This window comes from Cheilinus undulatus, linkage group 11 (genome assembly GCF_018320785.1).
Source record: "Cheilinus undulatus linkage group 11, ASM1832078v1, whole genome shotgun sequence".
Taxonomy (NCBI): domain Eukaryota; kingdom Metazoa; phylum Chordata; class Actinopteri; order Labriformes; family Labridae; genus Cheilinus; species Cheilinus undulatus.
Window position 1 is genome coordinate 45,008,109 of NC_054875.1, and position 27,373 is coordinate 45,035,481.

Here is a 27,373-nt window from a genome sequence, read left to right on the forward strand (position 1 = left end):
AATGTCTCTCTTGTCTGATGCAGATGACGGTAAGATCTTCCATGGCAGTGGTGTCGGAGATGCTTTTGGTCCTCGCTGCTTCAAAGGCGACATCATGGGCTGCGGCATCATGTTCCCACGGGACTACATCCTGGACGGAGAAGGTGAGGGGCGAGGGTTTCAGGTGCTGCTCTTACAGTCAGTAATGTCTCTGTGGGAGGTTTCGCCCTTAAACCTGCTTATCGTGGTTTAGCGTAGGCAACGTTCGGTCTTAACTGAGCTTGTGCTGCGTGTGGGAAAGGAATTGGATTCAAACGAAGATCTCCCACATGGAAAAAAACAAACGTTTAGGGGAAATTCTTCAGCCCACTGCTCCCATTAACAGGGCATTTATAGGCCTTTTGGCTCTTAAGGGGGTTTTAGAACATACATTTTTATAAATAAACCTCTGAAACTATTCAGAAGTAGTACATTGCTCTAGTTTATGAATAAAATATTACAGGAATCTTATAAATCCCCCCCTAACAACACTGACGTCTAAGGTAGTGGCATTACCCAACATGTTTTGCTGCCTGTCTCTGTGTGCTCTCTGTTTCCTGTCCTGGAGTTTAATCAGCGAGTACAACCTGCAGCACAGCGGTCTGCTCTCACATGCTGAGCTCTGTTTGTCCTCAGGTGACATGGACGACTGGCTGGAGGTCCGACCGGGGCACGCAGCCGTCCAGAATGTTCTGTACCTCAACGATGAAGACGAGGACGAAGAAGAGGAGGAGGAGGAGGAGGAAGATGGGGAGGAAGCAGATCAGGGACAGGAGGGCAGGAAGGTCACGGTGAGGAACACTCATAAACATGCACACAAACAACTGTGGTTACCGTGGTTACATGTATGTAGAGATTACATATTTGAGAGTCATCATGCTCGTGGAAGACATGTCTGACTAAAAGTGGCTGTGAGGTAAATGAACCTGGAGGTGGAAAAACACATGAAAGCTGCAGGAAAGCTGGCTACAGCTCAAACACTTTATGATAAACATCACTGATCAACTATACATTTAAGGTCAGTTCACTTAGATTTATATTTTTTTTTACTTAAGCAATAAAATCAAAGTTTTTTTTCTTTACATCTTATTTCTCTTCTTGATTTTTGTAATTAGCCTGTGTTTGATAAATATCTAATAAATACATAAATTGTATAATAGCTGACAGACAATAAAAATCACACTCTGATTTTATAGGTGATCTTTTTATTGAAAGTTTATAGATGCAAGCATTATAAAGCTGGACAAAATCGTTTGTGAAGTATCAATAAAGCATCTGTAATATTTTCTACATAGCTTATTGATAATTTTTTTAAGGGTCTTTTGGTCTGTAAATCCTCTACAAACACAACTTGGACTAGAGACGCCACAATTGATCTGTAACCGATCATTATAATCGGCCTCGCTCTGAGCCTTCTTGTCTATGCTGTCACTCACAATTCCACACCCTTCTCAGTCGAGGCCACGCCCCTCATGCCAGAACAGGGCCAAAAGTTTGAACCTGAAAAAGTACGATCTGAAAATGAAACAAAAAAAGTTGGAAACCAAAAAGAGTGTGTTGAATGTGCAAGTCACAACTTGTCCACGGGAGCATTTTGGAGTTGTTGGATTGTGTATACATGTCAATATAAAAAAGTTTAAACACCACTTAATTCATATTCCATAGCAAAACTAATAATAAACAGGAGAGAATGAGCTCTTCATTTAAACCTCTAGGATACTCAGTCTGTACATGATGGATCCAGAAGGCCTGGAGGAGTTTTTTGTCTCTATCACCTCCTCTCAGGGGTGGCCCTCACAGATTCAATCCCCATGAACCTTAACATGCACACTCCATGTCCAGCTGAGTTCAAATTTCGGGCAACTACAACCAACAGTGTGCTGCTGCCCTGCTTTGCATCAGGTGTCACGTCAGAGTTGGCTTCACGTAACTTCCTAAAGCATACCGGTGTGGCAACCGCAACAGCGTCACCTGTAGAGGAGACGCAGAGACAGTGATCAGTTCTCTTACTGCTGATGGTGATTTTAGCTAGACTTCAATACACGTTGGTCACAGACACAAGAAAACGTGCGCTTTCGTTTAAAATCAAGACGCACAGAAGAGGCAGTCTAACGTGGTTGAAGTCACCTGACTATGAAAGTGTTGTGCAAGTACACATCACCTTAGTGTCTTTAACACATGTTACAGTGTGTTTAGTTGTTGAATAGCTGTATAAATAATGTATGGTTGTATAAATTCCCTCAGCACATCTAGATTAACATTAGTGCACGCTATCATGCCCCGTCACATTAGCTGAAAACTACTGTGTTAATGCAAAACAGCCTGAAAAAGCAGAAAACATTGTGTAGAGTTTGTTCCTACACTTGGTAAGAACAGGATTATCTTAGCAGCAGATTTTTTGTCTTAAAGCTCTTCTTTGATATTTATTTATTGTTGCATAGCGGGTTCATTGGAACCATTCTTCCACTGCCTGCTGCTGCTTGAAACTGGGTTAATGAGAGCTATGAGTGTTTGGTAGAGCTGAGTGGATCTGCAGAGCTGATTCATGTTATTAGATCCATTTTGCTATAGAAAGCATTGATCACTGCAGCTTCAAACATTAACTCCATGAACAAAATGTCAGTTTTTGGTCCCTAGTATATTCCAGACCACAACAGGAAGAGCAATGCCAAAAAATAAAATGTAAACAAAATCAGAAGTGACCACTGCATGAGAAAAATGCAAACAAGTAAACAGTACTTGGACGGATTTTCTAGATGTAATAACCTAAATTAGTGGTTACAGAATCTGTCCTGGAGGAGGATTTAGCCTGTTTTAAACTGATAATAATAGTTTGTGGCTCAGCTATGTATAATGGATTACATTTTTTATGCTTATGTAAAAATGCCTTTGACCACAGCTGTTACTGAGAAGTACTATCAATGCTAGAAAGCCAAAGTCATGCTTCTCTTCTTTTCTGATCTGGGTCAGATATCAGACTTTAAGGTCAACTCTTTACTTTCTGGTTTAAATTTTAGGTTTACCTTCACCAGATTTATTCATTTAGGTTGTAAAAAAAGTGCTCTGTTGTTGTTACTTCAGCAATGCTAGGTTTTACAAACCCCAATTCCAAAAAAGTAGGGACGTTGTGTAAAATGTGAATAAAAAAAAAGAAAACAGTGATTTGCAGATCCTTTGCAACTTATGTTCAGTTGAATACAGCACAAAGAAAAGATATTTTAGGCTGTAACTAATAAACTTTTTGCTTTTTTGGAAATATAAATATATTCTAAAAATGTTGGGACAGGGTCAAAATAAGAAGTGGAAAATTGGTATATGCTTAAAAACACATGAAACATTTCAGAGGCGAGTAGGTTAGCTGGTTACAGGGATTAGGAACATGACAGTAAAGTGTGAGGGTGTGTTGGTGCCATGATATGGTTAACATGCATTTCTGTGAAGGCACCATTAATACTGAGAGGTACATGCAGGTTTTTGGAGCAACGCTCCTATTCAAATGACATCTTTTCAGGGCCGTCCCTGCCTATTTGATTGAGACAATGCTCCCCACTCTAGACTAGCCTATATGCAGTCCAGACCTGTCTCCAACTGAAATGTATACAACAATGTTGATTAAATCTTAATATCTTTAACTTAGGGAGGGGTCTGGCTGCAGACTGTACATTTCTGTCGGTCACCCTTTAGAGGTGTAACAATTCATTGATGTATATTGATATATCAGTTGGTTTATTGATGATCCAATCAGATCGGTGGAAAGTGGAAACATCGTTCTAATTTGATGCTTCAAGCTACACTTTTATTTTGAAACTCCCCCTGCATGTCTGTTGACAGTTTCCGCCCCAGGCAGCATCCTCAACAAGCTAGCTGCAAGCTAGCTAACTAGCAGCAGAGGATTTCCTCTCCTCTCTCGGCTGTGGACATATTTCAGACAGACACTACTGCTGGACGGGTTTCTCCCCTTATTTTGCAGACTACGTCTACATCTTTATCTGAATATAACCGCCGTATGAGAATGTTCACAGATAAAAACACTCCACTCATTATGGCTGAGGTAGAGCGAGTGCTGTCTGCAGCAGAAACACAGAGAGGGAAAAGTTCGCTGTTGATACAATGATTTTATTTCACCGTCTCACGTTAGATTTATAATGAAAATATAAGTTGTCCAAACTTAACGTGGTTCAAGCAGGAAAGCTGCTCTCTTTATACCCCCCAGCCCCTCTCTCTTGTTATGAGGCTGCTCATCACAAAAGCATCTTTTATAATAAAATTTTGCTCCAGTCTGAACTCTCCATTTATTAAAATCAAGGTTGCAATAAATAAAAAATAATAATGTATCACTATAATGTCATATGCCCCATATTTAACCTCATTTAAATCTTATAAGATGAATAAACTACAAAAATGAACTATCTGCCACATTAATAGCCCCTGTGTAAAGTATGAATGGCTGATACAGAGCAGAAATGTATGTTGAAGTCCACGTGTATATAAATAAGTTTAAGAAAAAAAATCTAAAATGGGAAAACAGGCCAAACATTTCGATCATTATTATAAAGGGTTGCATAAAAAGTCCATATTGGTGCTTTAGAGTGATCTGAGGATGTGAGGAAATAAAAATGTTTGGCACTGAAAATGTTTGCTGTTTTAAATCAACATGTTTTAACACAAATGTTCATAGTTGTGTTCCTCATTTAAAGGTAATTTCAGTCTTTGCTGTTTTTGTAAAAGAGATGTTTTTATTAAATACAGAGACCTGTCTATAATTTAATTGCAGAAACTGTGTGAAATTTTTGCATAAAATTGCCTGATATCAATCCTGGGCCCTATATCGAATCAAATCGAAATCATATCATGGCAGAAAATATCCTATCGTTGTCCAAAATACCGATACCGTATCGGGATGAAACTGGTGATTTACACCCCTATCACCCTCATAGACTGTGCTTGACGGGGTATATCTCAGAAAGGCAATGTCATAATATACCAGAACAGCATATTTCCAGATTTAGATTTTTATTTTAATTTAACTTTATTCATAAACAAAGTCTGGCAGTAAAATTCATGAATTAAGCACATTACCAACTTCACAGACTAGGAAACATTTCATAAGCCTTCAGAGAAAAGGTCAGAGGTCTAATCAGACATTTAAATTATAGATAGACCCATTTTAGAAGTCAATACATGCATGGTGGCTTGCTTTAGCTTCATTAGCTTTAGCTAAAGCTAACATAGCTGTGCTAACTATGGATTTAACACTATTACATAAGCTAGTGTAACTAAGTTAGCTTTAGCAATGTGACCTTAGGCAAACATAACTAAAGCTAATGTAGCTCCATACAAAACCTACCTTCATAGCTTATATAACGGCTTTGTGAGCTTAGCTTCAGCTGTGTTAGCTACGTAGCCACATTTTCTATAGCTAAGTTAGTTTTAATAATGAGAGCAACATAGCTTCAACTAACATAGCTACTTTAGCTACGTAGCTCTGTTATCTATAGCTCAGTTAGCTTAAAGAACATGAGCTTTAGCAAATGTAGCTAAAGCTAACATAGCAATGTAGCTTAAGTAGCTGCTTTGTGAGCTTGGCTCTAGCTCGATTAGCTAACAGAGCCATCAGAGCTATGTAGCTATGTTTGACATGATCGCTGTGTTGGAATGCTGTCAAGGGGGACGGGCTTTTCTCCTGTAAGCAGACTGTTCATTTGCCTTCATTAAACTTTTTGTAATCAGGTGTTGCAGGTCAGATTTTTGACTTTTAACTTTTGGTATCCTAACTGCTCTTAACCCTAAACAGAAGTCTGATTTTATTTTGAAATTTTCAGCATGTATTTGCATTCTGCAAGTTTTTCAAAGGGATTTGTGATAATAATTCCTTTACCCAAGTTGGAAATGATGGGGGCTTTTCAGGCTTCCAGTAGATCTCTGAGACAGATGCCAGACCATCTGCTTTTGTGTTTTTAGACAAAGAAAGACCATGAACGAAGGACTGTGTTGGCTTTTTTAGACACCTGTGGATACCCAGAAATCTGTGCAGAAGTTAATTTTCAGTGGGGTTTTCATATTTCCTCTTTAAACTTTGTAATCTGCCTTTTAGTCCAGACTTTACAAATATTATCTACCAAAAAAGTTCATTTTCTCCTGAATAACTCAAGTTTTTCTGAACCATTCAACTAGAACACATCAGCAGCATCATTAGGAAACAGTTTCCTAAAAACATGTATTTCATGTCATCATAAACTGGACGGTAAAACAGGAGATTAATGTTATTCTCCATGGCTCCTAAATCATACAACAAAAACATCTTTCCTCCCCTGTGGTGGCATTAAACTTTTAATTGAAGTTTATAATTATGTCTTATTGTAGTCTTTAATTCCAACAAACACCAATAATCCAGTCAGGAGTGCAGATTTGACCTTATTTTATCCTGCAACCCTTCAGGGCCCAAATCCAAGTATACTGGTGTGTCAGCAGGTTTTAAAGTCTCTAAGAGACTCTTTAGACTGGCTCCAACATGTTGGCGTTCTTAAATATATGAACTTTTATTTTCTATAGGTGAAAAACAAGCTGGCAGTGGTTATGAATAATATAAAGATCTGCTTGAGGGTTTTCTAGGCTGTCAGCTGCTTTTGTGAATAATTTACTGAGTGTTTAATCCAGTTTATGAGCTCTAGCAGCAGAATCAGTGCACATAATTGAAGTGTGGAGACCTCAGCTTGCATCATCATGTGTTAGGACACTGAAACCTTAAAAATAGTTTAAGTATCTCACCACATTCATCCAGGCAGTAACTTCACACTGATGCTCTAACTGCTGAATGTTCTGTTTGTTTGTGATTGTTTTTAATTACTGCACTTGTTCACTTTGTCCTGACTCGCAGCCGCTGGAAAAAGTTGCCCACACTGTTGTGCAACTGTAAGGCCGGGGGGTCACTGAGCGGGTGTGAGCGCACGCAGCGTTGAAACCCAAGTGGGTGAGAATAGAGCAGGCCGAGTCGTAATCCAGGGATCTATCAATATTTACTCAGCAGGACAAATTAGCCTGAATGCAGCGCTGCTCGACTTTAGCGAGGTCTCTGTGGGCACGGCTGCACGTGTTGGGGGGTTACACTCGCCCTGCATCTGTAACTGAAAAGCGGTTAAGCCTTTCTTTTTTTCGAGTGGGTGGTACAGTAAATGTTTGATAAGTGACTCAGCCTGATTTATCGGAGACACACACTCCTCGGTACTTCACTTGTTGTTTCAGTGTGTCGGTATTTGCTCTCAGACTTGGAAAGAAGCCCTCGGTATTAGCACTGAAAAGCCTGTTGATGTTCGTTTGAGGACAGCTGGATAATGTTTGAACACTCGCTGATTTAGTAGAGACATGTACTTTAAACACTGACTCTTTTTCCTCCATAAGGAGGCAGACATTACTGTGTCACCTGTTTGTTTAACGATATTTCCTAACTGCACATAAGTCCTATCTCTATCTCCCTTAAATCAGGTTTCCATCAGTCATTTTTCACTCCTGAGGCTTTTGTGCTCATTAATGTTGAAGTTAAAATGACAATTGCTATTGTTTGAAAATTAAGCTTGTGCTAAAGTAAAAAAAACAAACAAACAAACAAACAAAAAAACTGCACTTCCTCAAGTGTCCACTTGGGGGAGGCTCCAAAAATTGAGGAATCCCCATCACGTTCCATTTTATAATGTCAATTTTTACAGCAGAATCTAACATGTTTAAAGCTTAGTGAAATTAACAAGTTTGTTCTTGATATCTCATTTCTTTAGTGGTTCACATTTTAAAGGGGAGGAAAAGTTTTATAACTTAGCTGTTCTGAGTACACCAAGGCTAAGATTACTGTATGCATTTTAGAGCCGCCAGTATATTCATGTAAATGAATTGCCTCGTGTTATCAAACGTTTACCTTTTATACCATTCTTTCATTTTCATTTTAGATCCCTAACACTTTCTTTTTGCAAGATTATGTAAATTTTATAATCTTTATCCACCAATAAATCTTTATTTTCTTCAAAATAAAAGCAGGTCTGCATAGTTTAGCGAGAAAAATGGGCCAAAAATCAATGTTGGTTCAATTGTACGCTACATCAAACATTTTGAAGTGTTTTATTTTTCACCCAGAAAGCCTCTGTGTTTGGCACTATTTTGTAATGCGAGCTTCAGCTACCGGCCATATGCTCTTCTGCCTCTGAACAGCTGTTTGGGTCTGTGGGCTTTGCCCGAGTATACAACAAATACCTAAGTTAAAACAAAACTAAAATGGGCGTCATATTGTGGCCTCTGTGTCACAATTCATATTATTTGGGGCCTTTTTATGGCAATCTGTATCAGATTGTGGCCTCTCTCTCTCTCAAAAGCTCAAAAACTTTTGGTCTAGTTTTAGTCCATAAAAAGTCCTCACATTTTAGTCATTACTTTTAGTCCAAGCATTTATTCTCTTGCAGGAATTTGGTACCAAATCATGGTAGTGTGTTCTCTCCACCCTGCCAAACCAGGGGTCCTTGTTTTCTACAGCTGAGAGGCAGAAGAGTTACAGATGCATCGTTTTTTGACAGCTTTACCCACAGGTGAGAAATTTCACGGAGTTTTATAGTCTGATGAAAACTAAATTACGTTTGAGCCTAGTTTTAGTCATCTTAATGAAAACTTAACTCACTATTAGTCAGTTTTAGTCATCAAAGATCTATTTTTGACTAGTCTTGTTCTAGTCTTTCTCATGGAAAAAAGGCTGTCGACGAACATTTTTAGTCATAGTCTTAGTCAACCAAAGTAACAATGGTATGGTGCTATACCATTAAACATGTGGCTATTTCTCTGAAATCCTAGAGTGATTTAAATGAGTCAGTTCAGCATTTTCGTATGTAGACACCGTCTTATCTGAGTGACATAAAATCCTGTTTAAATGAACTTCCTGTTTCTGTGGTAGTGAGAGAGTTCATCCTAAGGCTTCGAGCTTTATTTATACTTTGACAAAGGGTACTTCATCCAGCTTTTTGCTCCGTATGATGGAGCTGGTGTGTTGGAAGGAATTTTTTAAAGTCCACAGTGTATGTCTGTGTTTTATGCATGGGTAAACTCTTTAACTCACTGTCACCCCCCTGTGGTCCTGCAGGTATTCTTCACCAGGAACGGGAAGCTGATGGGCAGAAGGGAGATGGCAGTTCCTCCTGGTGGCCTCTACCCGACCGTGGGGATGCTGAGCAGCGGAGAGAAGGTCAAAGTGGACCTGCACCCCCTCAGTGGATAGACTCGGAGCCCTGAGTGGACTCGTGACGCCCTGCAAACAGCTGGCTGCTCTGTAGAGCTCACCCACGGTAGCCTAGCATGCTGCTAACACTCGCCAGAACACGTGCACGTCTTCCTGGGCACTGCCTCGGCTTTAATTTATATCAAGACTTTTACATTTCACATCAGGATCAGAGCGTCCTCCTGGTTGTGATGTAGCAGAGGATAGAGGATAGGATGTGTAGCCTGCAGATGCTACTCAAATATTGGAAAAAAAAAAAAAGCTCCTGAAGGATATTTAACAGTTAATTCTATGCAATCTGCACCGCTCTCATCCTCACATCTAACCCCCCTCTGCATGCACGCTGAGCTGTTAAATCCCTCTCATGAGGCCTGGCACACTTTTGTTTATTTTATTTGTCTCGACCCCAAGCAAAGCAGAGCGAGGCCAGGAGCTGTGCCGAGTCAGGGCTCGCTGACGGTTTATGTTTCAGGGAATACACCCTCTCTCTCTCTGTCTCTGTCTCTGTCTCTCTCTCTCTCTCTCTCTCTCTCTCTCTCTCTCGGGGTGAGGCTGCCCTCCTGTGAGCGATCAGGGACCTGCTGTTGCCCCACCTCGCTTGCTGCTCTCCCGGAGCTCGCTGGAAGTGAGCCGTGGGTTTGTTTTTCAGAAATGCATCCAGGCTGACTTTGTCTGAGATTATAAGAAAAGAGGATTTGTCCAGGTTTGGAAATCATAGTCGAATGAGACGTTTCCTCACAGTGAACAGATTTCTGAGTGTTTTTATAGTTTCATGTTGGAGCCCGACTCTAAATAAAAACACTTCAGGTATGTTTTCTACAATCAACCTCCAAAATATATGTTCAAATATACTTCTAGGGCAAAAAAATCAGGGAATGTGTTTTGTTTTTGCACTTTGAGAAGATTCTTGATGCAAGTGAGAGAGAAATACTAAATAAAGGTGCATTTCAATAAATTAGAATATTGTGGAAAAGTTCATTTTTTCTGTAGTTCAATTCAAAAAGTGAAACTCAATTATTATATTGATTCATTGCAAACAGAGTGGAATATTTAAAGTGTTTTATGTCTTTTAATGTAATGATTATGGCTCACAGCTAATAAAAACCCAAAATTCAGTATCTTATAAAATCAGAATATTGTGGTGTCTAATTAATGCTCACACTCTAATTAGCATCTCAAGTAGGGCTTTTCCACAATGACTTTTGGCCGTGCCAATCCAAACCAAGCTATGCATTTCAATCACCAGTTTGGCTGCACCAAGCCATATCCGGAATGGTGCTGCTCTGGAGCCCAAGCGCACCACCCCACCTCCAAGCATGCCCCAGTGACACCACAGCATTATGCATAATTCAGGACACCTGGCAGACGTGTTTAAGGAACAACTGTCACACCAAACTTTGAAATACCTCGGGACAACAGCATGGACAGCTGAACCAAACAGTACTTCTTCTTCCTCTGGCGAAACAAAACAATACTTACTGATGCCCAGCTATTTAACATTATCGATTCAAAATGAAGCACCATCAGCTCTACACGCAACCTCAAATGGGTAGCTCGGTTGTGGTGGAAAAGGAAATCCCCTGCTACGCTGGGCTGCTTTGCTGAGTCAGATCAAGTAGAGCCACGCTGTTCAATGCAATGGAAAAAACCCATTAGTCTGGATCAGTAGGCTGCACAATCATGGGGAAGACTGCTGACTTGTCCAGAAGACAGTTATTGTCACCCTCCAAAAGGAGGGTAAGCCACAGAGAGTTATTACAAAAGAAGCTGGCTGTCCAGAGTGCTGGCTCCAAGCTTAAGTAGAAGCAAAAGCTGCAAAAGCAACAGGGATAACTGCAGCCTTGAGAGGATTGTCAAGTAAAACCCATACAGACAGATCAAGGAATTTGGCTAGAACTGCCACATTCCTCGTGTCGATGCAATCCTGAACCAGAGACGTCAGAAGCGTGTCAGCTGGGCTAAGAAGAAAAAGAACTGGTCTGTTGCTCAGTGGTACAAATTCACGTTTTCAGATGAAAGCACAGTTTTATTTTCGTTTGTAAAATCAAAGTCCCAGAGTCTGGAGGGAGACAGTAGAGGTACAGGATCCATGATCCTTAACGTTCAGAGTCAACGCTCTCAGCTGTCTACCAGGAGATTTTATAGACCTTCATGCTTCCATCTGCCAAGAAGCTTTATGGAGATACTGATCTCCTTTTCACTTGCCCACAGTGAAGCTAAAACTACCAGAAACTAGTTTGCTGGCCGTGGTATTACTTAGGGATGCACGACATTGGATTTTTGCCGATATTCGATATGCTGGTATTTTAAAACTCATTTTGGCCAATATGATATTTAATTACATTTTTTCCACTGTAAAAAAAACACCAATTCCATCCTGTACTACAAATATATTTTTTTAAAAATTCATTGTCTATTTTTTTAGAAACTGACAAAGCATTTGATTTTTATCAGAAATGAAGGATGTATTGTTTTTTTTCAAATATAGCCATACACTAATGAAAAACTTACAGTAATGTTTTTGGGTTTCATGTGCATTACATGCCAGTACAGCCAAAGTCATCTGCATCTTTGAGGGTAATAAGAAGCAGCGAAATAACCTGCTGACACTGAGCTCCACAGTGCAAAGAAGAAATAGCTTATAAATTTGGATTGATTCTCCTTATTACTCAGCCAGTTTGCAGGATGGCTCCCTGATATATTCCTGACAAAGTGCTTTAAATAACAACTATAACAAAAAGACAGATTCCTAAATGCAAAAAATCTAACTATAGTTCAGAGCTTAAATATGATTTTAAATTTTTGAGACTCAAGATAAACAACAGAAATAAAACTTCAGCTGAAGTAGTTCTCCTGATTCTGCTTTAAACAGCACAAACTAACTAAGCAACCAAGTTTAATGGGCATTTCACTGTAAACAGTTCGGTAACAACACAGTGACACCCACATCTACAATGCTGGATACAGAGCACCTACGTGCACCATGCTTGGGAGACTTGGCACACAGAAGTCCGTCATTGCTTTTGCTGTGTTTCGCGCACTGTCACCTAGCATGACAGGCATGTTCTTTTTCTCTTTTTTTAATATCTGAAACATGTTATCAAAAGCGGCTACAATTGCGGCTGCTGAGTGAGCACTCCTGTGAGTGTAGGACAGGCTTTTTAAGAGTGAAATCCTCATCTATCTACTGAGGCAGTGAGGCTCAACGTGCTAACAGGACAAACACTTGATGTCCATATATCTGTGGTGAAGCTAATATGTTTAGCTTTATAACAAAGAGTTTCTCTACATGACTGGAAACGAAGTTTTGCAGTTCAGGTAAGGCTTTAGGTGCCTTCTAAGTATAAACGTAGCGGGGCTTCAAATGCATCATTAGCCCACGGAAGCCCGTATGTTCTACCACGCTGAAAGGCTGATTATCAAGAGCTATAAATTCAATGATTTTCCTGTTCCTTACCTTTGGGTGGTCGCTGCTGTATTTTTAGCTTTGTCGAATGACTTAAGTAGAGGCTGTTGACGAGTTTTCCCTGGCACAAAGTTTTGTCATTCTTTATCTTAAGAAAGTCCTTGTAGTCATGAGGGTGACAGTTTTTAAGATGCAAAATTAAAATGGTGGTGTTAAAGGCGTGTTGTCAAGTCCTTCTCGCATCACATGTACTTTACAAGCGATGCAAACAGCTACTTTGCTGTCTTCTTCCCACACCTTAAACTTCTCCCAAACAGCCGACGAGTTGGGTTTGTTGTTGGTGCACGTCCGGCGTCATCAGGTACGCTTAATTATGACGTCACATCGGCATATATCAGCCTATACGGATATTTAACTTTTCAAGCTATTATCGGCCAATACCGATATACTGCCCATTATATTATGAGTATTACTGTGTTGGATTGGCCAGGCAACTGGTCTGACCACATAGAGAATCGCTGAGGAATGTCAAGAGGAAGTTAAGAGACACCAGACTCAGCCATCCAAACAAGCTGAAGGTTGCTATCAGAGCAACCTGGGCTTCATAATGCCACGGACTGATCGCCTCCATGCCGTGTATCATTCATGCAATAATACACACAAAAGGAGCTCCAAATAATTACTGAGTGTATAAATGAACATAATTTTCCAGGTCAGCCTTAAGTATCCTTTTTATCAGTCTTGTGTAATATTCTAGTGTTTTTTAGATACTGAATTTTGGGCTCTTATTAACTGCAAGCAATAATGACAGAAATGAAAGGAAATAAAGATTTTAAATATTTCACTCTGTGTGTAATGAATCCATATAATATCAGTTCAACTTTATGAATTGAACTACTGAAACTTTTCCACAGTATTCTTATTTTTTAGAGACGCACCTGTATATTCTAAGTGTCATGCAGTCCAATATAACCTCTTAATTATAAGCCATTAAGAGTTTGATAAAAAAAAAAAAAAAACTATTTAACTGTGCAGACTGTTCTCAATGTGGACAGCTTCATACTGTAATACTTTAACTTTTATTATACTCTGTTTTCTTACCCTTAAATGTTTATTTCCCCCTCACTCTAAAGGACTGTTCCCCATCTTGGTTTTCCTTTTCCTCTCCCAAATATAAATATATATATTTTGTGGATAGCTGAGAATAATATCAAGAGCCAAGCCAAGAGACTTCTAAGGAATCAAAGTACTTTTCTGCTTTTATAATCAGAGGATTCTTTCCTCTCTGTGATGCCATATGTGATGTTAAATTAACTGCTGGATGCTTTTCTCTGTTTTGAAGATAAAGACAATGATATTTGGATGCAGTGTGTGATGCATGTTAAAAAAAAACACTTTGTAAATGTGTGACTGCAGCTTTGGGGTCTGTATCACAAAGCCACGAGCTGGTCCACTATGTCTGTTTTTTTGGACTTACATACTTTGTGCATGTCATGGTGTCGATATTAAGTAGTTTGATTTGGCCTTCCACTCTAAGAAAGAGGGGTTTACATTTTGAGGCAAAAATATACAAAGCAACAACATATACATGTTTTAGTATCGTTGCATGCTTGTGTTATAATGATGTTCCATGTGAGGTTAAGGTTTAGAAAGGCTCAGCATGAGTTTTATCCACCATACAACTCTAACAGCGCCTGTTTGCCAAGCTCACATTACTTCTCAGAGCTGAGCATGTCTACTACCTCATTTTTTCTTGTCACTCTGATTGGCCCAAAATGAATTTGACAGACAGAACGTTCGTCCAATCACCTGAGAATTTTTGGACAAGTCCTGCCCTTCCCAGACACTTCTTATGGGACGTTCCCAGATGGCTGTAAAGTGTGTCCCACAATGGATTTGTGCAATGGTCTATTTCGTGTGTCAGGTTACTCATGTTTCATCTTGAGTCAAAACTGCCCCATTCTGAATTAAAAACATTGGTTATTGTTAAAAATTTTAGAAATTTTGAGAGAGGTCTGGCTGCAGGCCCATCATCTGAAACTTTCCATCTTTTTTACAAATTCAGCTTTTTTCATGAACAAAGTCTGGCAGTTACATGCATGAAACAACCACATTAAAAACAATACAGACAAAAAAATAAAACAGAAACAGATTAGAGATCTAATCTGGGATTAAATTATGTATAGATCCCACTCAGGAGTAGTTATGCAAACAGTGATTCACTTAAGGCTAATATAGCTACACTAGCTACACAATAAATGTTACTACATAAGCCAATGAAGCTACGTTAGCTTTAGTAACATGAGTTTTAGCAAACATAGCTAAAGCTAATGTAGCAACTTAGATAAGAGCCACATAGCTTACATAGCTGCTTCATGAGCTTAGCTTTAGCTATGTGAGCTATGTAGCTATGGTATCCATATAACTATATTATTTAGAGCTAAGTTAGCTTCAGCAACATGAGCGTGAGTAAAAGTAGCTAAATCTAACTTAGCAACTCAAATGTATCTACGTGGCTTGCATAGCTGCTTTGTGAGCTTGGCTTCAGCTATATAAGCTATTTAGCTACATTAGCTACTTCGCTATGTTATGCTTGGCTCCATTCACCTTGGAAGTTGGATATTGGAACTGGGAATGACATCAAGTTTGTCGAAAAAACAGATTTCCCAGTTTTTTGCGTTCTTTTTGTTACAACCATGACAAGTTAGAAAAATGATAGATGTCGTCTTGCGTTAGCCTGTCATTGTTTTTAGCAACAATGACCAGTGCACCATTGCACTGGTGCAATCTTGCATTACAAGACTGTTGCTACACACTACATCCACCCGCAGGATATTGCTATGTCTACAATTTCTAAAAATGTGCTGACAAACAGCAAAAGGTTCTGAAAAGAGGTCTAAATTACAGCTTTTACTAAACTCAATGCTTTGTGCCGCCATGTTGTCTTGTAGAGGTCGGGGTGCTCTGTGAAAGAACGAGTTCATGAGTTGTAAATACGACTTACTGATGAGATGTTTCATTTGCCACTTCTGGTCAGAAATCAGAAAAAAAAGTTGGAATACGAGTTACAATGACATAAGAAATGCAGCATTAGCTGCATAGCTTATGTAGCTAATATAGCTAAGTAGCTACGTTAGCTTCATAGCTATGTTATCTAGTACTAAGTTCGTTTTAGCAACGTGAGCTTTAGCAAATGTAGCTAAAGCTAACTTAGCAACACATAACTTAGACATATAGCCTAAATAGCTGCCTTGTGAGCTTAGAGCCAACTACAGTAGCTGTGTAGCCAACTTAGCTACGTTAGCCACATAGGTTACACTGCTAAAGATCCTACAGAAGCTATGCTTGTGGTGTTTGGAGTGTTTTCATGGATGAAGTGGGTTTTTTCCTGTAATCAGGCTGTTTAATCTGCTTTATAAAACATTTTGTAACCAGGTTTTTCAGGTCTGATTTTTAACTTATTTCTTGTTGAATCCTAACTCTTACCCTAAACAAACAAAAGTTTATTCCAGTTTTATTGCTAAAGGTTTGCAGCCAGACGGTCTTGGAAATCTGGGGCACAATTTCTCATCAAAGAGGTGGTGATGGGTCCTGACACTGAGCTAGCTGAGAACTACTGGTCTAAATAAACATAAAAAGGAATATAAAGAGGTTTTTGCAGCATTTTAAATCATTTCTAATCTCATTATGTTGTACTGAAGTAAGAGATGACCAGCGTGCACGTTCCTCTACATCAACACAGCATGTTAACAGCTTAAAATCTTGCAGCCTACCGGTAGATTCAGTGTTCATATGCAGAATATGTTCATAGAGATTAGACTCCTGATGTTTTTGGCTGCTTTTCTAACCTCTTTCAAATTTTTTTACAACCAAAAACCAACACATTCATGGTGAAAATGATAAGCTTTGTAGCTCCTGTGCCCACCAGGATACGCCTGTGCTGATCTAAACAGAACCAGACCTCAGTGGACCGGCTTTGTGATAGAGACCTTGAGAGCTAAACCAGTCTGCAGCTGAATGAGAAATCCTGTTTGTTTTATTGTGAGTGGGAGCTGGTTTCCACTCAAAAAACTCAGAATGATGACTGTTTTCTTTCTGTCTGTTTAAAGGGAATGTTTTTAATGTTATTATAATAATGTAAGTTTAGACGGTTTTACTAACCTCTTCATGGTGTTTCCTCTAACATCTGTATCTGTCCTTTACAACATCAGCAGCCCCGAGCATAAAGTCAGCAGTACAGCCCTCTGAGCCTTGACAGGAAGTCAGTTCAGCAGCTTTATGTAGACCAATCATCATTCACGCTAGGGCTGGGCGATTCTAGACAAAACCCTGTCAAAAAATACTGTGTTATCCTATATCTCCTTTAAATATGTATCAGCTTATCTCCAGAACTGGACATGTTGCCCAGTCCTACTCTACACTAGCTCACTGTCATGTTAGATGTTTAATACTTCACTATTTGAAATGTGAAGTCCTATATCTGCTGGAGACTGCCGATTGCTTTAAAGCCGTTGTTTTGTGTTTGTTTTGGCTCCTTTAACAACGATGTTAGCAGATCTACGAGATGTAAAAATCATCAGTCTTCTCCTGCAGGGCCGGATCGAGACTTTCAAACAAGATTCTGCCTGAAACTCAAAGTTAGAAGAGCAGAGATGTTAATGAGACACCGATGTGGACGTTTGAGCCGTGTCAAAGTTCAGGGTATTAAAGTCTCTTCTTTTAAAGTTTACAAAACCAAATTAGAGCTAGATCAGATTAATGTTTCTTTGGCTTCACTCACCAAGGACTCCTGTAATAGTCGCTCACCTTGTTGACTTGCACTATAATGATCAGAACATGTACGACCATCAATAAAAACTTAAACATGACAGAGTGATGCATCCTTTTATTTTACAGCACTTTAATTTTGTCTACTTTTTAAACAACTTCTCAATTTTTTTAACCATCTATTGTACTTTAAAGACAACTGTCTAAGATGGTGGTTCCCAACCTTTTTGTCCCTAGACCCCCCCTTCTCATAGCAAAGATAAACTAAGCCAACTCCTGAAAAAATTAACATCAATTTCAACTGTTTTCAGTGAGAACGTCCCAACATTAAATGCCTATTTACACTTGTTTTTGATGAAAGATTAATGTATAACCCATTATTAATGAAATACCACTCAACAGTCACAGAGTTCCTCTGATGACCATTAGGCAGTCACAGGGATACTCTGATGACCACTCAACAGTCACAGAGTTACTCTGATGACCATTAGGCAGTCACAGAGTTATTCTGATGACCATTCAACAGTCACAGAGCTACTGTGATGACCATTAGGCAGTCACAGAGTTATTCTGATGACCATTCAACAGTCACAGAGTTACTCTGATGACCATTCAACAGTCACAGAGTTACTCTGATGACCATTCAACAGTCACAGTTATTCTGATGACCACTCAACAGACACAGAGTTACACTGATGACCACTCAACAGTCACAGAGTTACACTGTTGACTATTAACAGTCACAGAGTTACTCTGATGACCACTCAACAGTCACAGAGTTCCTCTGATGACCACTCAACAGTCACAGAGTTACTCTGATGACCACTCAACAGTCACAGAGTTACTCTGATGACCACCCAACAGTCTCAAATACTTTCAGAATAGTCACTGTGGTAAAAGCCTCATCTCATTTGCATATATTCTATCTGTAACCACTACTGTAAAATGATTCACCTCAAATGCATGTTTGCAGTAATTCATCCATGTACCATACTCATTAATAATCTAATCTACAAATTACTAATTGTATCTTTTTGTCGTGGTTATAACTGATTTTATCGATTTACTGTACCCAAATGCTGTAAGAAGGCTCTCTGTGTTAAAATGCCTGACCTAATATCCACATTATACTTATCAATCTACCAACTATAACTTAAATCACTGCTGTAAATGCTCATATGTAGATTTACACTCATCAACTTTCTTAAATTATCTTACCTCTTGTATGTATCTTTGCTATGCTATCGCTCGCAATTCCACACCCTTCTCAGTCGAGACCACGCCCCCCACGCAAGAACAGGGCCAAAAGTTTGAACCTGAAAAATACAATCTGAAGTGGAAAAAAAAAATCTGAACCCAAGAAAAGATTTGAATGTGAAAAAAAAAGATTTTCATCCGAAAACATTAAACCTGCGACTGAAAAAAAACATCTCAAATGTGAAAATACACACGTGGACAAAATTGTTGGTACCCCTCTGTTAATGAAAGAAAAACCCACAATGGTCGCAGAAATAACTTGAATCTGACAAAAGTGATAATAAATAAAAATTTCATTAAAAATTAACCATTGAAAATGAGACATTGCTTTTGAATTGTGGTTCAACAGAATTATTTTAAAAAACAAACTCATGAAGCAAGCCTTGACAAAAATGATGGTACCCTTAACTTAATATTTTGTTGCACAACCTTTTGAGGCAATCACAGCAATCAAACGATTTCTGTAACTTTCAATGAGACTTCTGCATCTCTCAGCAGGTATTTTGGCCCACTCCTCATGAGCAAACTGCTACAGTTGTCTCAGGTTTGAAGGGTGCCTTCTCCAGATGGCATGTTTCAGCTCCTTCCACAGATGTTCAATAGGATTTAGATCAGGACTCATAGAGGGCCACTTCAGAATAGTCCAATGTTTTGCTCTTAGCAATTCTTTGGTGTTTTTAGCTGTGTGTTTTGGGTCATTATCCTGTTGCAAGACCCATGACCTGCGATTGAGACCAAGCTTTCTGACACTGGGCTGCACATTTCTCTCTAGAATACCTTGATAGTCTTGAGATTTCATTGTACCCTGCACAGATTCAAGACACCCTGTGCCAGATGCAGCAAAGCAGCCCCACAACATAACAGAGCCTCCTCCATGTTTCACAGTAGGGACAGTGTTCTTTTCTTGGTATGCTTCATTTTTGCGTCTGTGAACATAGAGCTGATGTGCCTTGCCAAAAAGTTCCAGTTTTGTCTCGTCTGTCCATAGGACATTCTCCTAGAAGCTTTGTGGCTTGTCAACATGCAGTTTGGCAAATTCCAGTTTCGCTTTTTTATGATTTGTTTTCAACAGTGGTGTCCTTGGTCGTCTCCCATGAAGTCCACTTTGGCTCAAACAACGACGGATGGTGCGATCTGACACTGATGTACCTTGACCTTGGAGTTCACCTTTAATGTCTTTGGAGGGTGTTCTGGGCTCTTTTGTTACCATTCGTAGTATCTGTCTCTTCGATTTGTCATCAATTTTCCTCCTGCGGCCACGTTCAGGGAGGTTGGCTACAATCGTTAAATTTAATGTAGTCACAGGAACATCAAGCTGCTCGGAGCTGGTCTTATAGCCGTTTCCTTTAACATGCTTGTCTGTAATTTTCTTTCTAATTTCCTGAGACAACTCTCTCCTTTGCTTCCTCTGGTCCATGTTTAGTGTGGTACACACCATGTCACCAAATAGCACAGTGACTACTTGTCACCCTTTCAATAGGCCAACTGACTGATTACAAGTTTGTTGACACCTGTGATGCTAATTAGAGGACACACCTTGTTTGAACATGTCCCAATGGTCACATTATTTTGAATCTTTTCTAGGGGTACCATCATTTTTGTGGAAAGAAGAGGACAGTGGATAGAGTTGGAAACAGGGTCAAGAGTGGGGGAGAGACATGCAGTAAAGGGCCTTGGGCTGGATTTGAACCCGGGCCGCCCGCATACATGGGGAGCGCCTTTAACCACTAGGCCACCTGCTCCCGATAAGTTTGCTTTTTAAAATAATTATGTTGAACCACAGTTCAAAAGCAATGTCTAAATTTCATTGGATAATTTTCATTGAATTTCTTTTTTTAATTTATTTTCACTTTTGTCAGATTCAAGTTATTTCTGTGACCATTGTGGGTTTTTCTTTCATTAACAGAGGGGTACCAACAATTTTGTCCACATGTGTATATTCAAGAGTAAAAAGTGAAAATAAATTATTTAACCGAAATAATTACATGGCTAAAGAAAAAATATATTTAGATTGAAAAAACTTCTCTTATGCTTATTTGTACTTTCAGTTTGGTGGGTTTTTAAATTCAGGATCAAACCATACACTTCTAGTTTCAAATGTATTTTTTTCAGTTACATTTTTTCTTTCAAATTAACAAAAATTTTGGCATGTATTTAGCTCCATAGAGGATTCCATTTCTTGTGAGTGGATGTGGCCACAGCTCATTCAATCGACACGCCCACATGTCATCCTTTTACTGCCTCATTTTTCCTGATTTTGAAGCTTGATTTTATGAACTTAGAGATGTTTTATTTGCCTGAAATAGAGGGGAGAGCTTTCCGGGACCCAGCCTGGGGGACTATGGAGGTCATCAAAATAATGGTCTGTTGTTAAGTTAAACTGTGATATCCATATTTAATATTTAACCTGAATAATAAACACTATTAACATATAAACAAAAATACCCTTATACTTTTGTGCCATAGTAAATAGCCTTCTCATTAATGCAAATCCCTTTTCTTAAAAACAGAATTAAAATGGGTTAAATATGGCTAAAATTTGTGAAAAGGGGGGTGGAATGGGATTTTAGAAGTAGCAGAAATGGGTTACATTGGCAGCAATAGGATAAAAGTGGAAAGAAAATGTGTTCAAGTGGGGTGTTAAACAGGCAGGAAGAGTGGTAAAAGGGGATTATAAAGAGGTTGAAATAAGCTTCAAGTGGCAAAATGGGTGGAAAATTTGGTTGAAACCGCCAAAATGGGTTAACCGAGGCAGAAAAATAGGCCGAAATGGTATAAACTGACAAGAATGAGCATAACAAACAATGAAATGTGGTTAAAATAGGCAAAAAATTGTGTAAAAAGTGGTTAATTGTGGCAAAAATGGGTCAACAGAGATCAAGAATCGGTTTAAAAGTGGCAAAACTAGGCAGAAAAAGTGGTGGAAAGGGTTTAAAATCGACAAAAAAAGGGTTTTAGGTGGCAAAAATGGGTGTATAGTGGCAAACATGCAATTTAAAAGATATTTTTAATTTTCTTTTACCTCAGCTTGAGACCCCCTTGCAGTGTCTCGTGACCCCCAAGTTGAGACTCCCTGCTCTGGACGATAGTCCAGTCAACAGTCTTCCCCATGACTGCAGCTGTGTGAACTGAACCACAGAGAGAATGAAGGCTCAGGAGAACTTTGCAAACTGGACTTTTCCCAATATTCTAATGTTTTTAGATAGTGGAGATAGATTTTTGTGAGCTGTAATTATCAACATAAAAAATAAAGTCTTGAAATATTTTACTTTGTATGAGACGAATCCGGAATTTATAAAACTTTTTGAAGTAAATCACGGGAAAAATGAACTTTTACATGATATTCAGATTTCTTCAGATACACCTGTTTATATAAAGGCTTATTCTAAGTTAATAAAAATGAAACAATTTCATATATTCAGGTGATTAAACACTCATTTGGATAGGCCTACTTAAAACTATTGTTTTTTTTTTTACCAGGTTAAAATGAACATTTTTATGATTTCCTACTTTTCTAAGATGCACCTGTACTGATGGAGGGTCCCCTCCATGTAATCCACCATCTTGGATTTTTTGCATCTTGCACGTTTCTACAGGAGGGCCCTAATAACTGAAACTGAGTTAGGACAAGAAAAGAGCATCCTAATCTTGAATCTGGCTGTTACTAGTATTTTTAATTTACACTCTGTTCCTTTAAATATCATACAGACAGAAAGCTCTCTAACATCTGAGCAGATTTACATTATTGAAACAAAGTCAGGCGGTTCATTTTGTATACAACAATTTATTTAAACAGTATCAATCTAGGATATTTGGTCCCCTGGTTTAAAAACAGTACAACATTATTCAAATCCAGTTATAGCTCTTAAAATTAAAAAACAAACGTGTTTTTTTGACATGTACATACAGAATGGCAGCTGTAAAGAAAAGTGACAAACAAAAACTAACTAATCCCATTATTTTAGGTTCAAAGTGCTGGGCTTTTTAATAACAGAGGCCTTCAAACATTTCATCTTCCTGCTCTTCATTAAAGGCCAGACGAGTGACCAGGGCTACATCAGCCGTAGGTAAACCCTAGTCTGGTGTGATAACACCACAGTACGGGTTCTTCAAAGTGTCTTTAGATTAGGAGGCGTTTAATGATGACAGGAAATTACAAAAGTCACACTATAAAACTGGTCCTCTGTGTTTGCAGCTAACAGACATTTCTGATCTAAAAATATTTATTCCATGGGGCGTTCTTTTGAATATTAAAAACATGGTGAGAGCTAGAGGTTCTGACTGCTCTGTAAAAACGACGGAGGAGGAATGGCTTTAGAAAGAGGCACAAAGAGTCGACTCTGTTTAGAGAAGAGAAGAAGAAACAAAGAGGAAGAGTCTCTAAGAGTCCATGGCTGCTTCATCCGTTTATACGTCCTCCTCCTCGTCGTAGTATCGGTTCCGTTTGATCATTTCCTCCACTGTCAGCACCTCCTGCTCCTCCTCTTTGTCGTCCACCTCCTCGCTGTCCCAGAATCCCACATCCTGGGACGATCGGCTCGCCTCGACCTCGGCCTCTTCGGGAGAGGAGATGTTTGTGGGCGTCTCCTGGCCTTTCAGATCCGTTAGCTCCTCCTCCAGGACACCCCCGTCCTCCTCCATCTCCTCCTCCTGTGCGGGAGGAGCGTCGCCATTGTTCTCGATCTTCGGCTCCCCGTCCTGCTCCTCGTCTCCAGAGCTGGTCAGGACGTCCACGCAGCTGTCCTCAGTGGGGGTCTGGCTGTCAGAGGAGGAATGGTGCTGCAGCTCCATGGAGGCGGGTTCGGGACTGAGCTCATGGGGGTCCTCAGGAGGAGGCGGGGTCTGTTTTCTGGCCTCAGGTGTAGGAGCGGCTCCTCCTGCGATGGTGAAGGGCTTACTGCGCTCCTTCAGGGAGGAGGTGCGGCGCAGGCAGGGTGACTCTCCTCTCTGCTCGGTCGGGGAGGAGGGGAAGTCATCCTCTGGGGGCCACTTGGCCCGGATGGGTTTGGTAGCGGAGCCCCCATCGCTGGACTTGGGCGTCTCCTCCTGCTCTGCTCGTGGGGGCCAGGAGATCTTCAGCCTGCGGGCTTCTGGGGGTTTCTCGGTCCTCTCTGCCGAGCTCTGACCCAGAGCCTCCATGGTGGCCATCAGGATGTTGACCTTAGCCAGCGGAGAGTCCTCCACACTGGGGCTCTCCGGCTCTGACATGGGGGTCTTAGTTTTGGTCTGAGTGCTGGACTGAGGGGAGGAGTCCACGCTGTCGTTCTTGCTCTCCCACAGCTCCTTGTGAGGTCGGTGTCCAAAGCCCTCGTCGTAGTTTCCTTTGGCCTTGAACAGCTGGCAGAAGTGCGGCTTACAGTACACGTTGTTGTGCAGAGAGGCGTAGTTCGCCAAACTAGAGACAGAAAATAAAAGGAAATTAGAAAAACAATTCCAACAAGGTGAAAAATCATTCTCCTTAATATATATATTTATGCATTTCTTTAAATTCTTTTCTGATTAAGCACTGATAATACGTTTGTTATCACCAAGGAGAAATTTGTCCTACAGCCAGCAAAACCCCTTCAAAATCAGACAAATAGAAAGGAATCAGAAAACAAAGGGGAGGGACACTGAAAGGAAACAGTTGCACTACAAATGCCCACATTTATTTCAAATCTTTGGTGCTTTTCAGCAGGAATGGTGATCAATAACCTGTTGCATTGATTCAGTGGTCCAGTAGGGGTGTTATTTATGAGATCTGGCACAAGAGGGCAGCACTCAGCTGAGAGTTTTCAAGGGAAATTTAGGCTTTTACACTGTACAGTGCATTTTAACAGGCATTTTTTTGTTTGTTTGTTTTTATTTTTGCATTTTGATAACTAGTGATATTCCTTGATGGTTTTTGTTGGCACATCCTAGTTTGACATCTGATAGCTCAGAGTGCATACTGAGGTGGACTGGGATGTCTTCACCCTGTTTGTATTGGTTGTATAGAAGCAATGAGTACTGGCATTAAAGAGCACAGCTTTATCCATGTCCATCCAGCCTCACTTGTAATAATGGGGATTGCAGCTAATTTTAGAGATCTGGATTATTTTTACTCATCTGAGACAAAAATCTCTGAATTGTTCATCCCTTCAGTGCATTTCTGATGATTTGTGCACTAAGAATTATGCTCTACATGTCACAAAAGTGTATTAAACACCTGTAAACCCTCAGTAATCCCCCTCTTCAGCATCTTTCTCAGACACCTGTCACTGTGTGTGTTCCTCACCTGAGTTTGGTGTTGCAGTGTGAGCAGCGGAAGCAAGAGGAGTGGTAAATGCTCTGATTGGCCACCAGCCTCTCCAGAGGATAGACCGTCTTCTGACACGACACGCACGTCTCCCTCGCCGGCAGCTTGAAGCTCTAAACACAAAAAACACAAATAAAGGTTAACATTTAAGAAAAAACCCTATGGTTCTGTGTGAGAGTGAGTTCGATGTGAGGACTCACTTTGGGGGTCGACTTGGCCTGAGAAGAATCTCTCTGATTGGACGATGACGGCGTGCCGTTGGTAGAACCTGAAGAAAAGAAGTGAGAAATTGTAGCGACATATTCTGGACACTAGATGGAGCTATTTAATTTGTTTTAATGCTCTACTCCAGTCTGGATCCAGAGCATCAACATTTAAAGTTATAATGTAAGAAATGTATCAACTCATGTTCTTAAGTGGAGAAAAATTAAACTGGCACTAAATCTAATGTAGCTACCGATGCTGTGAATACATTAAAACATAAATCTTAACTCAGGGATAATTATAGCAGACCCTTACTTTTACCCTGAGCTTTCTACCTCAGCTACTTAAAGTTGTGTTAAATTGAGGTCAGCCTGGCAGGAGAAATTCCTGTTGTTTAGAGTCACATAAAGACAAAGTAAATAAAAGTTAATTACCGTTGCTCTCTGCAGTGAAAACTTTCCTGCTGTTTGGTTCAGAATCCAGACTCTGCAGAAAGATGCAAAGAGCACAAATTAATGCTTTAGTTTTAGTCAGCAGTTATGAATCACTGTCTTTTATTTTGACTTCAGGCTTTTAAAAGACAAAAATAGTTTACAAGGATTTAAATCATTCAAACAAACAGAATCAGCAGAAAAAGTCTGAACTTACCAGATCCAGGGAACATGGAGGAACGTTCTCCTTCTGCTTCCCTCCAAAACCATCCAGCTGGTCGCTCTGAGAGACAGAAACAATTCAGATTTAATACGATAACAGCCAACCCTCAGGGCTCATTAATGTATCTCTGGTTTGATTGTTTGGGCTTCCTTTCAATCTGAGCTTTTTGCTTTTTATGATGAGAATCTTTCCGTCTCCTCTTGTCTACTAGAAAGCTTCAGCGCCAAACAGAAAAGTTATATACACAGGATTAAATAAGCATTAAAACAGCTGTTTCTCAGGTGTGTGAGAAAGTTCCAACATCTGGCTCTGGAGTCATTCAGCTCCATGAAGGCTTCAACTCTCAACGTTCAGAAACTCCCAAGCAACAGATTAAAACCAGGATCTATTCCTGCCTTGATTGTTTGATTCTTACTAATCAGATTTTTGGTACCTTGACCCTGGATTCTTAATTCCTGTGATGCAACTCAATAATGTGATTTGTTAAACCCTGGCAGCCTGATAAAGGCCTTAACTTTTTAGAGTTTGTAAAGCGCAGCTTCACACGATCTTTGTTGTCAAGATGTTGATTCAGAAATAGAATAAAAACACCTGAAAACAGCAGCACACAGGTTTAAGTTTAAACTTTCATGTCTGATATTACCATCACAACATAACGATAATCTCAAATTTTCTACTGCAAAGACGATCGCTTTAAAGCTCTTCTTCTCTGAGCTGTACATGGTTCTGTTTTTTTGCCAGTTCTGTTGAATTTCACTGTTTCAGTTCAAACTTCACCTGGTCTTCTCTTTTCTTCCACAAACTCAGGTTGGTAAGGTATCAGTTTTTCTAAATGATTTGACCTTACAAATAGTTCAGATAATATTAATACCAATTTTGATACCATGGCAACAAAAACAAAGTCCTAGTCTCCAAATTTTTGATAATTTCTTATTTTTGATGATAAAAATTGAGGGTGCACAGATACCAGTACTACTGCCAATACCAAGCCAAAGTGTTTGCCTTACGTCTGCATGGCTACATTTTCACCTCACTTGGTGATGTCTGAGTAAAACAAACTTTAAAAATTGTTTCAAGTTCAGTGATGAGATCATCAAGTGCTCATATTTATTCTCGGTATCGGTGAAAACCAAAATGTAAGGACTCGTACTTGGCCTGTAAAAATGTGGCATCGGTGCGTCCCTACTTAAAAAAAAGCTGTCTAACTCTTGCACATCATCTAAATATCACATATTTGTTTGCAAAATTTGCTCTCTCTCTTTTTGCTCATGATGCTATCAACCTTATGTAGCTCTGCCAACTTCTTCCACCCTTGTGTCTTCTTCTCCAGTTGTTGTGACATATTCTTACAGAGCAAAAAATAAATGACATAATAATGAATAGTAATAGAAAACTTGATTCAAATAAGATAATATTTAATAATTTTCTGCGTTAAGTGAAAGTATGAGCCCCGTATTTTATGTAAAATAAGCTGAGTAGGTAAAAAATCATCACTGAAGATCTGTGGGGGTTTTTTCAAAAGAATGTAGACTTTTGACCTTTC

The 27,373-nt window shown here is 39.6% G+C and overlaps 2 protein-coding genes across 9 annotated transcripts in view; one reads left to right on the forward strand and one right to left on the reverse strand.

Annotated features, from left to right (window-relative positions):
• The window catches only part of spryd3 (SPRY domain containing 3), a 117,955-nt gene that overhangs the window by 85,582 nt on the left and 5,000 nt on the right, over positions 1 to 27,373 (forward strand). For 3 of the 4 annotated variants that reach the window (XM_041798888.1, XM_041798887.1, XM_041798890.1), the window contains 3 exons: positions 24 to 143; positions 655 to 809; positions 9,131 to 11,639. In XM_041798888.1, coding sequence (XP_041654822.1) covers positions 24 to 143; positions 655 to 809; positions 9,131 to 9,265 — 410 coding nt within the window. In that variant the 3' untranslated portion in view covers positions 9,266 to 11,639. Of the gene's footprint in view, positions 1 to 23; positions 144 to 654; positions 810 to 9,130; positions 11,640 to 27,373 lie in introns of those variants that run through there. The other variant, XM_041798889.1, reaches the window with a different exon arrangement.
• The window catches only part of lima1a (LIM domain and actin binding 1a), a 60,113-nt gene continuing 55,199 nt past the window's right edge, over positions 22,460 to 27,373 (reverse strand). For all 5 annotated transcript variants that reach the window (XM_041798882.1, XM_041798884.1, XM_041798886.1 and 2 more), the window contains 5 exons: positions 25,825 to 25,890; positions 25,611 to 25,662; positions 25,173 to 25,240; positions 24,952 to 25,085; positions 22,460 to 24,090 (listed from right to left, as the gene is read on the reverse strand). In XM_041798882.1, coding sequence (XP_041654816.1) covers positions 23,103 to 24,090; positions 24,952 to 25,085; positions 25,173 to 25,240; positions 25,611 to 25,662; positions 25,825 to 25,890 — 1,308 coding nt within the window. In that variant the 3' untranslated portion in view covers positions 22,460 to 23,102. The remainder of the gene's footprint in view (positions 24,091 to 24,951; positions 25,086 to 25,172; positions 25,241 to 25,610; positions 25,663 to 25,824; positions 25,891 to 27,373) is intronic.